The 12,098-nt window shown below is 38.5% G+C and overlaps 1 protein-coding gene across 1 annotated transcript; it reads left to right on the forward strand.

Annotated features, from left to right (window-relative positions):
• Positions 1 to 312: 312 nt before the first annotated feature.
• Positions 313 to 1,548, forward strand: LOC125384327. Its single transcript, XM_048403305.1, has one exon. The coding sequence runs from the start codon at positions 313 to 315 to the stop codon at positions 1,546 to 1,548; it is 1,236 nt and encodes a 411-aa protein (XP_048259262.1).
• Positions 1,549 to 12,098: the final 10,550 nt, after the last annotated feature.

A 12,098-nucleotide genomic window follows, 5' to 3' on the forward strand; every position in this document is an offset into this window, starting at 1 on the left:
AATGAATGTTCTCATTGGAAATTATATGTACACTTTTGCCTAGAGTCCCATGCCAGAAGGCGGTGGCTCATGGGCCAATCTGGTAATGTTGACCTCCAAACTCAATATGTATCCAATTTCTTGTCATGGGCAGAACCAGCCTGGCACTTATTTTGGTATACAGATATTGCTGTTTGTGTCATATTTTCTGGAGTATAACAACCCTGTAGCCCTGGTGTTTGCATCTTGGAGATCCGGTGCATTGCAACACAGTCTATTATGATACTCCATGGTGGGTGGGGAGCAGGGTTGCTGAATCACTTCAACATAATCATGGCTCACTCACAATCTGGTTCAAAACGACGCCATTTAGACTCAAGTTCGTCCGATGACGCTGATACTCTTCCACCTGATCCCTGGGCTCGATTCCTTGTGATCGAAGCCACAGATCATGAACCGCTAAAGCTGAATCCCTTTGCTATATCCAAAGCCATTCATGGATATTGTGGAGAAGTTAAAAATGTCACACGATTGCGTACTGGATCTCTTCTGGTGGAATGTTCGTGGAAACAACAATCCCTCAATTTATTATCAATTAAACACTTTGCTAATGTTGAGGTTACTGTTTCAAAGCATAGGACATTGAACTCTTGTCGTGGCATTGTTCGCGACAGGACACGCTCCCTTTCAGACATGACGGAAGATGAAATTGTTTCAGAACTCAAATATCAAGGAGTACAAGCCGTCAAACGTTTCACCCGAAAGGATGAAAAATCAAATATTGTCCTAACGAACACATATTTGTTCACGTTTGCTTGTCCATCAGTTCCAACTTCAATTAAAGCAGGTTATGTCAACATCGGAGTGGATGTGTATGTCCCCAATCCACTCCAATGCTATAAATGTCAAAAGTTTGGTCACGGTTCGAAAACCTGTAGACGCCCCGTTGTTTGCCATCGTTGTGGTGGCAAACACGAGAGTGCGGAGTGTACTGAAGATCTCAAATGTTCAAACTGCGAAGGCCAACATATGGCCTCTTCCAAATCCTGTCCTGTGTATCAAACCGAGACCAAAATACTGAAACTTAAATGTGAAAAAAACATCTCTTTTGCCGATGCTAGAGAGCTTGTTGCCAGTCAGTCAACAGCTCCTTCAACTCTAAATTATTCTGCTGCTGTGTCCAAATCTGCAAAAACATTTTCATCTGTTCTGTGTCAAACCGATTTGACATGGGTCAATTCTGACCGACCTGTTACAAGTGCTTCTGTCCGTGACATTCCAATCTCTGACAGTAAATCCGCATCATCACCGTGTTGTGTTCAGGCTGAAACACAGACTTCATCTGAGGCATCTCCTGACGAGCCATCTGTTCAGGAGCGTAAATTATCCAAAAAGCAAAGGCAAAGGTTAAATAGGAAACAATCACCTAGCACCCTCTCTTCTTCGGAAGTGTCTCTTCAGAACTCCTTTAGTGCTCTAGACATGGAGGTGACTCCATGGTTAGGCACTAGTGATAGGAGTTCATCTTCCTCACGATCACGTGAGAGATCGCCAATCGAGCCACCATGAGTCACTCATCAAATTTAATTCAATGGAACTGTAGAGGACTTAGGAATAATTACAATGAGTTACAACTCTTAATACAGGATTTTAAGCCATCTGCCATATGTTTACAGGAAACATATTATAAGGATACTGACAAATTTGATATTAGAGGTTATACCCCCTACAATGTATTTTCCCCTCCTGGTGCTAAAGCCACTGGAGGTTCTTCAATTCTAATGAAACACGGCGTCATCCATAGCCCCGTTCAACTTACTACTCCGCTTCAAGCTGTTGCAATCCGTGTGACTTTGCACATTGTTTTTACATTGTGCTCGCTATATATCCCACCATCTTCTTCTCTCCGACAGTCTGAACTTCAAGCTCTCTATGATCAACTCCCAAAACCCTGTATCATTATGGGTGATCTAAATGGGCACAATCCGATTTGGGGAAGTGTTCAGACAAATAATAAGGGGAAACTTTTGGAAGATTTTATTTCTAACAATGACTTATGTATCTATAACGATGGCTCAAACACTTATCTACATCCCGGTACAGGTACCTACTCTGCACTGGATTTATCACTCACTCACTCTGATTTATTAAACGAATTTGAATGGTCCGTCCACGAAGACCTCTGTGGCAGTGATCATTTTCCAACTATTTTAAAATCTGTCTTACCTTCAGATGTTCCTCCTTCAACAAGATGGAACTTCACTAAGGCCAACTGGCCTTTATTTGAAATGCTTGCATCCAACAATTTAAAACCTGATCTATTTATTGATGCGAATGATCCTGTACAATTATTTTCAGATGAATTAAACAAAATAGCAGATGAATGTATTCCTAAGTCCTCTACAAATCCACATATCCGTAAACCATGGTTCAATAATGACTGCAAACAAGCTAGGAAGGCACGGAAAAAGGCTGAACACTATTTCCGTCGCCATCCTATGGTCCATAATTTGAATAAATATAAAATCTTAAATGCTAAAGCCAGGCGTACGTTTAAACAAAATAAACGGCATTCTTGGCAACATTATGTTTCCAAGATAAACTCACGAACGCCCATGTCCAAGGTATGGAACATGATACAAAAAATTAAAGGTAAGGGTTCTAAATGTAGCGTCCACCATCTTAAGAATGGGGATGAACTATTAACAAATAAATCGGATATTGCAAATAAACTAGGTGAAACGTTAGCTAAACATTCTTCTTCCTCAAATTATGTCCCTCAATTCCAAAAATTTCAAAAACAGCAGGAAAAGAAAACTATAAATTTTAAATCAGATAATGGGGAAGATTACAATGAAATATTTTCGATCCATGAACTTCATACTGCTCTTGGACAATCTCATGATACTGCTACAGGAGCTGATAATGTACACTATCAACTCCTGAAGCACTTACCAGAACCGTGTTTAGAAACCCTTTTGTTGATTTTTGATGAAATATGGACAACAGGTAAGTTTCCTTCTTCCTGGCGTGATGCCATAGTAATACCCATACCGAAACCTGGACGGGATCACAGTGATCCCTCAAATTATAGACCCATTTCATTGACCAGTTGCGTTTGCAAAACCATGGAACGCATGGTCAACAATAGATTAACATGGTACTTGGAATCAAATAATTTAATTACAAATATTCAGTGTGGCTTTCGAAAGAATCGAAGTACCGTTGACCATTTAGTACGGTTAGAATCATTTGTGAAAAATGCAATCATTAATAACCAGCATGCAGTGTCTATCTTTTTCGATTTAGAAAAAGCGTATGACACAACGTGGAAACACGGGATTTTAAAGGATTTACATGATTTTGGATTGAGAGGCCGTTTGCCTGAATTTATATCCAAGTTTTTAACTGGCAGACAATTTCAGATCCGCGTGGGCTCTACCCTGTCTGATCATTATCATCAGGATCAGGGTGTCCCACAAGGCAGTATTTTGTCTGTCACTTTATTTAGTATAAAAATAAATAGTCTTTCAAAGGTTTTAAGTGATTCAGTAGATGGATCACTTTTCGTGGATGATTTTAATGTTTCTTGTCGAGGAAAAAATATGCATACAATAGAGAGGCAGTTACAAATCTGTCTCAATAAAATACATAAATGGTCCCTCCAAAACGGGTTTAAATTTTCGAAATCAAAAACTAATTGTATACATTTCTGCAGAAAATATAAGCCGCATAAGGACCCTGAGCTCTATTTAGATGGCACCCCTATCAAAATTGTTAAAGAGGCCAAGTTCTTGGGCCTTATTTTTGATAGTCATTTAACTTTCCTTCCGCATATTAATTACCTTAAAGCTAAATGCCTGAAGGCACTCGATTTGTTAAAAGTAGTGTCTAATTCTAAGTGGGGAGGTGATCAAACAACCCTCCTACACTTGTATAGGTCATTGATCCGTTCAAAACTCGATTATGGCTCCATCGTCTACGGTGGAGCCTGCAAAAGTAACTTAAAGAAACTCGATACTATCCATCATCAGGGCCTAAGGCTTTGCCTTGGAGCCTTTAGGACGTCACCAATTCACAGTCTGTATGTAGAAGCGGATGAACCTTCTCTTAAACAACGCCGTCTGAAATTATCGTTACAATATGTCACTAAATTATATTCTAATCAGTCAAATCCAGCTTTTAACTGCGTCTTTAATCCTCTTTACCAAGATATTTATAATAAAAAATCGTCTGTTGTTCCACCACTTGGAATCAGAATCCAGTCTAACATGTCTGCCGCAAATATTAAATTGCAAGATATAGCTCCCTTTCAACTGTTTACATCACCTCCTTGGCAAATGGTAAGGCCAGAGGTAGATCTTTCCTTAACAAAATTAAAGAAATCAGTTACTAACCAATTAATTTATCAACAAGAATACCATCAATTAAGAAACACTTACGACACTTATAAATCTATATTTACAGATGGATCCAAGGATGGTGGCACAGTTGCTAGTGCCACCGTCATTGGATCCAGAACATTATCTTCACGATTACCTGATAGCAGTTCCATATTCACAGCAGAGGCAAACGCCATTTTTACAGCACTAAAATATATCAGTAATCAATCAAAACATACACAATTCATTATTTTCTCTGATTCACTTTCATGCCTTCAGGCAATTAAAAATATGTCATCCAAACATCCACTTTTAATCCAAATTATCGAATTATTTAATGATCTTGCTACTGGCCAATATGACATCGTCTTTTGTTGGTTACCAAGCCATGTTGGCATCACTGGTAACACAATGGCCGATGCTGCTGCTAAAGCAGCACTCACCAAATCTGTGACACCACTTCTCATACCCTACACTGATTATAAAACTGCAATTAGATCTTACATTCGTGATCTGATGCAAAAGAAGTGGGACACCCAAGTAGGTATCAATAAATTACATGAAATTAATCCAAATATCGGTTACACCTACTTGGGCTGTCAGTCCAGATTTGAAGAGGTCATTATGCGACGATGTCGTATTGGCCACAGCAGATACACAAATGAATATTTATTAAAAGGTGAGGATCCTCCGTTTTGTATCCCTTGTGATGAAAGAATCACGGTCAAGCATGTCCTGCTTGACTGCATTGATTTTTCCATCACAAGGGATAAATATTTCAATTCGTCATCTATTAAGGATCTTTTTAGCAGTATTGATTCTCGTTTAATCATTGGTTTTTTAAAAGAAATAGAGTTGTGTGCAAAATTTTGATTGTGTTTTGTGAAATATAAATATTTTATGATCGGTAGATTAAATTAGCAACTGAGAATGTTCGTGGCTGTATCCTCGAGGGGGGTTAAAGTACTGTAAAATTATTGTCCTCCTGAGAGGGTACATAAGTTCCACTTCTTTCAAGGTAAATTTAGAACTACCGTGTTTTTAATCGTAGAATATGTGTCATTTTAAGATGTAAGGCTAACTCTGCCAATAATCGCCACCACTTGAAGGGATGATGTAAATCCTGCTGGGACCCATGCAGGTAGCTAAGGTACTGTAAGTCCCCATGGTCCCCAGTATGGTGATCTCCCTTCAGGGGCTGGCGATCTATAGCCCGTTTTTATCATGTTATTGTTATGTAAAAGTGTTATCTTTTTTATGATCCCATACTAGTTTTAAAATCCTTTTCTGTGATAAGTCTAGTACTTTTTACTGTCCTTCTTTGGCAGGTTTTTATATAAGTATAATTGTATTTATAAACATAAAAACCTTGATAGTCACGATATGGCTGCAATATTGCCGATGTGACTTTAAATATAACTCACTCACTCACTCACTCAAAATTACAATCATGACTGGAATTGTTTATGATTTAGACTGCTCCCATAACATGTTTTTCTTATCGCTTTAGACGTCACAGCAGTCAGATATCCGTCGACTATATGCCAAAATGACTGCACTAAGCCAGACTGACCCTGGGATTTTTCTTAACGATGACGAAAACCATATGAAGAGAGTTAAAGCGGGAACCCACGCGTTCATGTTGTATGCGTCATCTGCACAAAGATACATTGCTGATGACTGCAACCTTGCAAGCATTGGAGAAAAAGTGCTTTGGGCCAAAGAATGGATATCATTTGGATTACCGAAAGGACACCCATTAAAAGACGACTTGGACACAATGTAGGATATATCACTCTCTGGTTTTCTGTTCTATAACCTTATGTTTTCACGTTTATTATCAGTTATAAACAAAAGCAGTATAAAAGAGGCTTTGGCAACGTCTTGTTAGGTTTGACGAAAACATCATAGAATGAAAACGCGTTAGTCAAGACTCTGCTACCCCGGAAACATGGCTTTCAGAAGATGAATGTCAGGAAAAGTAGAATATGATTCCGCAATTTGATCGGCTGCCTCACGTCACTGTATAATTCATATTAACGAGAGTTTCATTTATGATGGCACTGTATTTAGAGTGAGTTAAAACCTGCATAACATTTCTTTGTTTCAGAATGTACCAGCTTGAAGAGAGTGGCATACTTGATATGTGGTGGAAGAAGTGGACATATGAAGACAATGCAACGACGTCATGTGACGAAGGCAGACAAGTTCACTCCATCACACTGGCGAATGTGGGGGGAGTTTTTCTTGTGCTGTGTGGAGGCCTTGGGCTAGCATTTGTGGTGTTGCTTGTGGAGATGCGTCTCAGGTGGAATAATAACAGCAAATGAATGCTTTATCGATATTGTATACGTTTATTTAACAATTAGTACCTATCTAATCCGCACTGACCTTACATGCTTAACGACTGCAAACTAGTTAGGAAGGCAAAGAAAAAGACCAAACACTTTTTTCATCGCCATCCTGTGGTACATGGTTTTAATACATTTTAGATATAAAATGCTAAAGCATACGTTTAAATAAAATAAACGTCAATCATGGCAAACTTATGTTTCAAAGATAAATCTACGTACGCCCATGTCCAAAGTATGGAACATGATCCAAAAGTTCTCAATCCAGTATCCACCATCTTAGATGATGACCGATGACTTGGATCGATATTGCTAATAAGGTGGATGAAACTAGCAGAACACTCCTCCACGCTGTGTATCTAAATTTGAAACATACCATAGTGAACAGGAACCGAAAAACATTAGCTTCTTACTGCTCTTGGGCAAGCTCATGATACTGCAACAGAAGCTGGTAATATTCCTTATCCACTCCTAAAACATTTGCCGGAATCCCGTTTAGAAACCCTTCTGATATTTGATGATATTTGCACATTCGGTAAATGTCCTTTTCATGGCGTGTTCCCATTGTTGTTCCCAAACCACAGTCAGGAAAGGATTATGCCATCTCCCCAACTGTGTATGTAAAACCATAGAACAATGGTTAACAATAGATTGGCATGGTACTTGGCATCTATTAACTTAATTTCAGATATCCAATGTAGTTTTCGGAAAAAACGCAGAACCATTGACCTTTCAGTTAGACTGGACTCATTCGTTTAGGATGCCATTATAAACAAGCACCATGCAGCGTCTTTCTCTTTCGATCGAGAACATGCAGATGACACTTGAGGAAGCACGGTATTTTCAAAAATTACATGACTTTGGATTTGAGGTCGATAGAAAAAAGTTGAAACTTGGAAAATGTCGGTCACTATGTCTAAAACTAAAACTGTAGTATTCAAAATAGTGGATTGTTTCGTTTTGAGAAATGGTTTTATAAAGGCAGTAGTTGAAGTTGTTCCTTGTTACACCTATGTGGGTTTATTTATTAACGGTAGGCTTCATTGGTCAACAACAAATGACAATATAGCTCTGCATGCCCAGAAGGCATGGATAAAAAAATTAAACAATAAAAAAGCATAAAACAAAAATATAGTATCTTCAGACTCTCGTTCTTGATTTCAGGCAATTAATGGTGCCATTGGACGAGACTATTGCCTGTACAATACATAAACAGGAACATAAACTCGACTTTAAGGTTGTGATTCACAACTTTATCTATCAGGTGCTCATTAATACAGTTTTGTTTGACCGTAAATGCCGCTTACGCAATGCCACGGCTTGTTGAACATAAAATCAACGTCTAGGCACCGTGGGTGCAGAAACGGTACAAAACGTTTTAGTCTATCGAACGCAAGGCAGTTATGTCACGGCGTGTCAACTAAACGTGGGAGGAATACGCAAAGTGGTCCAGTTTTCAGACTTGTAACACTTTTGTGAAAGCTACGAGCGCGGGTATGGTGTTGACAGACCAAGAAAGGTAGCCAATAGAATCTGGGACTCGAACCTGTGATCAAAGCTTTCTTGCATGTTACCACTTGAACTTGTTTAACGAAAACTATTCACGACATATCCTGATCCCTTCCCATTTGCAGAGTAAAGTCAGTCATTTGTCAGACAGACAGACAGACAGACTTTATTCAGTACCTTCGTCCCTAGGCCCATAATACAAACAAGATAGATAAAATAATTAAATGTACATAAATAAATGGCTGGAGGAAAGTACAATTTATGTTACAGGGATGGGTGATTTCCTTCTTATATTTAGTTCTTGACAAAGGAATTTGATCAAACATTTAATAATATGAATATTTTCGATTGATATGTCTTACAAAGGCTTCAGTTCTGGATGGATTTATGAGATGGTTAGCGAAACATTCTCTACCCGGTTAGGAATAGCTGTCATACATCAACAATACATGTAATTCATCCTCGACATTATTAAAGCCCCTGGCATGGCAGAATAAAAAGAAGCGTGAGTCTTTGTATTGCGGCCGCATTCAACAGTAAGTCTGAAGTTATTACACCGAAACATTGTGAGAGAAGATCACAAGTTCAATGGGTTTCTACAGCTAGTAAAGATTGAAACTGAGAATAATAATTATATTAGAAGCGTCGAGGGTTGTTATCATACATGATGAGCTGCAACCAATGTCTTGAGACAGCCATATAAATCCAAAACCATATCCAAAAACCATATGTCTTCTATAAGATGCCCAAGTATTTCTACCATTATCATCAAGAGTTTTAATCAGTGTATATGCTTGGTGGGGAAATCTATGTTGTGGTAACTGGGTCAGTCTGCACCAGTACTTCACTGCACTGTACGTATAATATTATTGCATGGAGACTCTCCCAGGACCATATTGTTATAAGTATACTTGTTTACTCTCAGAAATGATTTACATAATCACGTTTGCACACTCTCAATGGTATAACAGTAAGCGGTTCCCCATACCTCAGATCCATAGCACACAAAAGCTGTGATCATAGCATCAAAAATGTTAAAACAATCATAATGACTAATATTTCTGATAGTTGTTAATTAAGAAAACTGCTCTTGTCTTCGTCCATAAAATTTCTGCGGAGGGGACCTCCATTTCTAAATACCACAATTTTAGGGTTTTTTAGGCAACTTTCATTCCAGTTTCTGTACAAAAACGTTCCAAAATATCACTTTTCTTTTGAAGCTGAAAAATAGTGTCAGATACAGATGAGGCATCTTCAGCAAGAAAATAATAAAAACACATCAGATATGTGAGAAGATATAAAACACCTCTCCCACCTTCCTCCTTGGGTTTAACGTCGCGTCTAAGATTACTGACGTGCATGCGCACGCGCGCGCGCGTGTGTGTGTGTGTGTGATTGTACTAGTCCGGACTGATGCCGTTATATAGTGCTAGACTCACTGAGATACCATGCCGCAGTTTAACATGAATACCCAACTCAGACACAGTATTCTGACTCTGAGCTGACCAGTCCTTGTTTTAGCCCCTTAATTCCCAGCGTCAGACAGGGTAACAACAAGTACCATCTTTTAACGTCTTTTGGTATGAAGCGGCCGGGGATCCAACCCCTGACCTTACGCTCTCCGGGTGGACGCTCTACCCCTAGACCACGGAGGCGGTCGACGAAAATTATGAAGACTTGGGGACCTAGGATACACCCTTGACGGGTACCAATGTTACATGTAAAGAATCAATTCTCCCACAAGCATACAGTGATGAATACATGTTCACAACAAACTTGAAGAATTTACTTCTAACACCAATATTTCATCATTTATGCACTCACAACCTTTAAGAAGTCAGTTAAGAGACCTTCCATTTTTCTTTGATAAATATTTATTGATCATAGCTCGCAATGTAAATACATGGTCTGTGGTGGAATAATTATATCGACATAAAGCTTGTGATTCGATTATTATATTGTTATTATTAAACCACCGTTGCAGTCTATTATTTATAACTGCTAGAATCTTGCACATGGAGTTGATCAAAGAGGTTCCTCTAAATTATTTGGATCACGCTTACTGCCAGATTTATGTATAGAGCAAATAATGCAGGGAATATCTTACAGTTTATTAAATAACTTGGTTAATACAGGGGCTGTATGGTTCCTTATTGAATTAAAAAAATCACTTGCTAATCCATCTTGACCAGATGATAATATCCACTATCAGCTCCTTAAACATTTACCCAATCCATGTCTAGGAACACTTCTAAATATTTTTGATCATATTTGGACAACTGGACACTTTCCTCCTACGTGGCACAATGCCATTGTTATCCCTATACCGAAACCTGGCCGGGATCATACTGATCCATGTAACTATCGACCTTTTTCGTTAACTAGCTGCGTTTGTAAAACCATGGAACGCATGGTCAATAACCGTTTAGTATGGTTTTTAGAAACCAATAATCTTATTACCAATATTCAAATCGAAGTACTATTGACCATCTGGTTCGTTTAGAATCATTCATTAAAAATTCCATTGTAAATAGCCAGCATGCTGTAACAATCTTTTTTGATCTTGAAAAAGCTTATGATACAACATGGAAACATGGTATTTTAAAAGATTTACACGACTTCGGTTTATGAGGCCGTTTGCCTCATTTTATATTGCAGTTTTTTACGGACAGACAATTTCAAGTTCGTGTTGGATCAACCCTGTCTGATCATTATAATCAGGATCAGGGAGATCCACAGGGCAGTATCTTGTCTGTTACATTGTTCAGTATAAAAATAAATAGTCTGTCAAAAGTATTAAATGACTCAATTGATGGCTTATTGTTTGTGGATGATTTTAATATCTCATGTCGTGGTAAAAATATGCGCACTATTGACGCCAATTACAGTTGTGTCTTAATTAAATTCACAAATGGTGTCTTGAAAATGGCTTTAAGTTTTCACAGACCAAGACCAATTGTATCCATTTTTGTCGGAAATATAAACCTCATAAAGATCCTGAACTCTTTTTAGATGGCACTCCGATCAAGATTGTAAAAGAAGACAAATTTTTAGGATTAATTTTCGACCATCATCTAACTTTTTTGCCACATATTAAATATCTAAAGACAAAATGCCTGAAGGCCTTAGATTTGCTAAAAGTCGTCTCAAACTCAAAGTGGGGAGGGGATCAGAAAACCCTTCTTCACTTATACAGATCTCTTATTCGCTCTAAGCTGGACTATGGCTCCATTGTGTATGCTGGAGCTTGTAAGAGTAATTTAAAAAAACTGGATTTAATCCACCATCAAGGATTAAGACTTTGTCTTGGTGCTTTTCGAACTTCTCCGGTTGACAGCCTCTATGTCGAGGCTGATGAACCTTCCTTAAAACACCGCCGTATTAAATTGTCTCTTCAATATATTACTAAATTACGTTCGAACCCCTCTAATCCTGCTTATGACTCCGTTTTCTATCCCCTGTATGAAAATCTATTTCAGAAGAAACCGAAACTGATTCCTCCACTTGGAATCCGGCTCAAATCCCATATTACTAATGCAAATCTAGATCTGGATCTTATCTCTCCTTCCCGGCTTTTGTCTACTCCTCCCTGGCAGTTGGTGAGGCCAGAAGTAGACATTTCACTGACACGCTTCTAAAATCTGACACAAATCAACTAGTATATCAACAGGAATATTTACAACCGAGAAGCAAATATGACACTCACCGTTCAATTTTTACTGATGGGTCCAAGGACGGTGGCAAAGTAGCAAGTGCCACTGTCGTTGGATCCAAAATTATATCGTCTAGAATACCAGACAATAGCTCTATTTTCACTGCTGAGGCCAATGCTATCCTTACAGCCTTGGTATATATTTAACGACAGTCTTCATGTAAA

The sequence above is a fragment of the Haliotis rufescens genome, unplaced genomic scaffold, assembly GCF_023055435.1.
Source record: "Haliotis rufescens isolate VD_foot unplaced genomic scaffold, xgHalRufe1.0.p SCAF_3, whole genome shotgun sequence".
Lineage (NCBI taxonomy): Eukaryota > Metazoa > Mollusca > Gastropoda > Lepetellida > Haliotidae > Haliotis > Haliotis rufescens.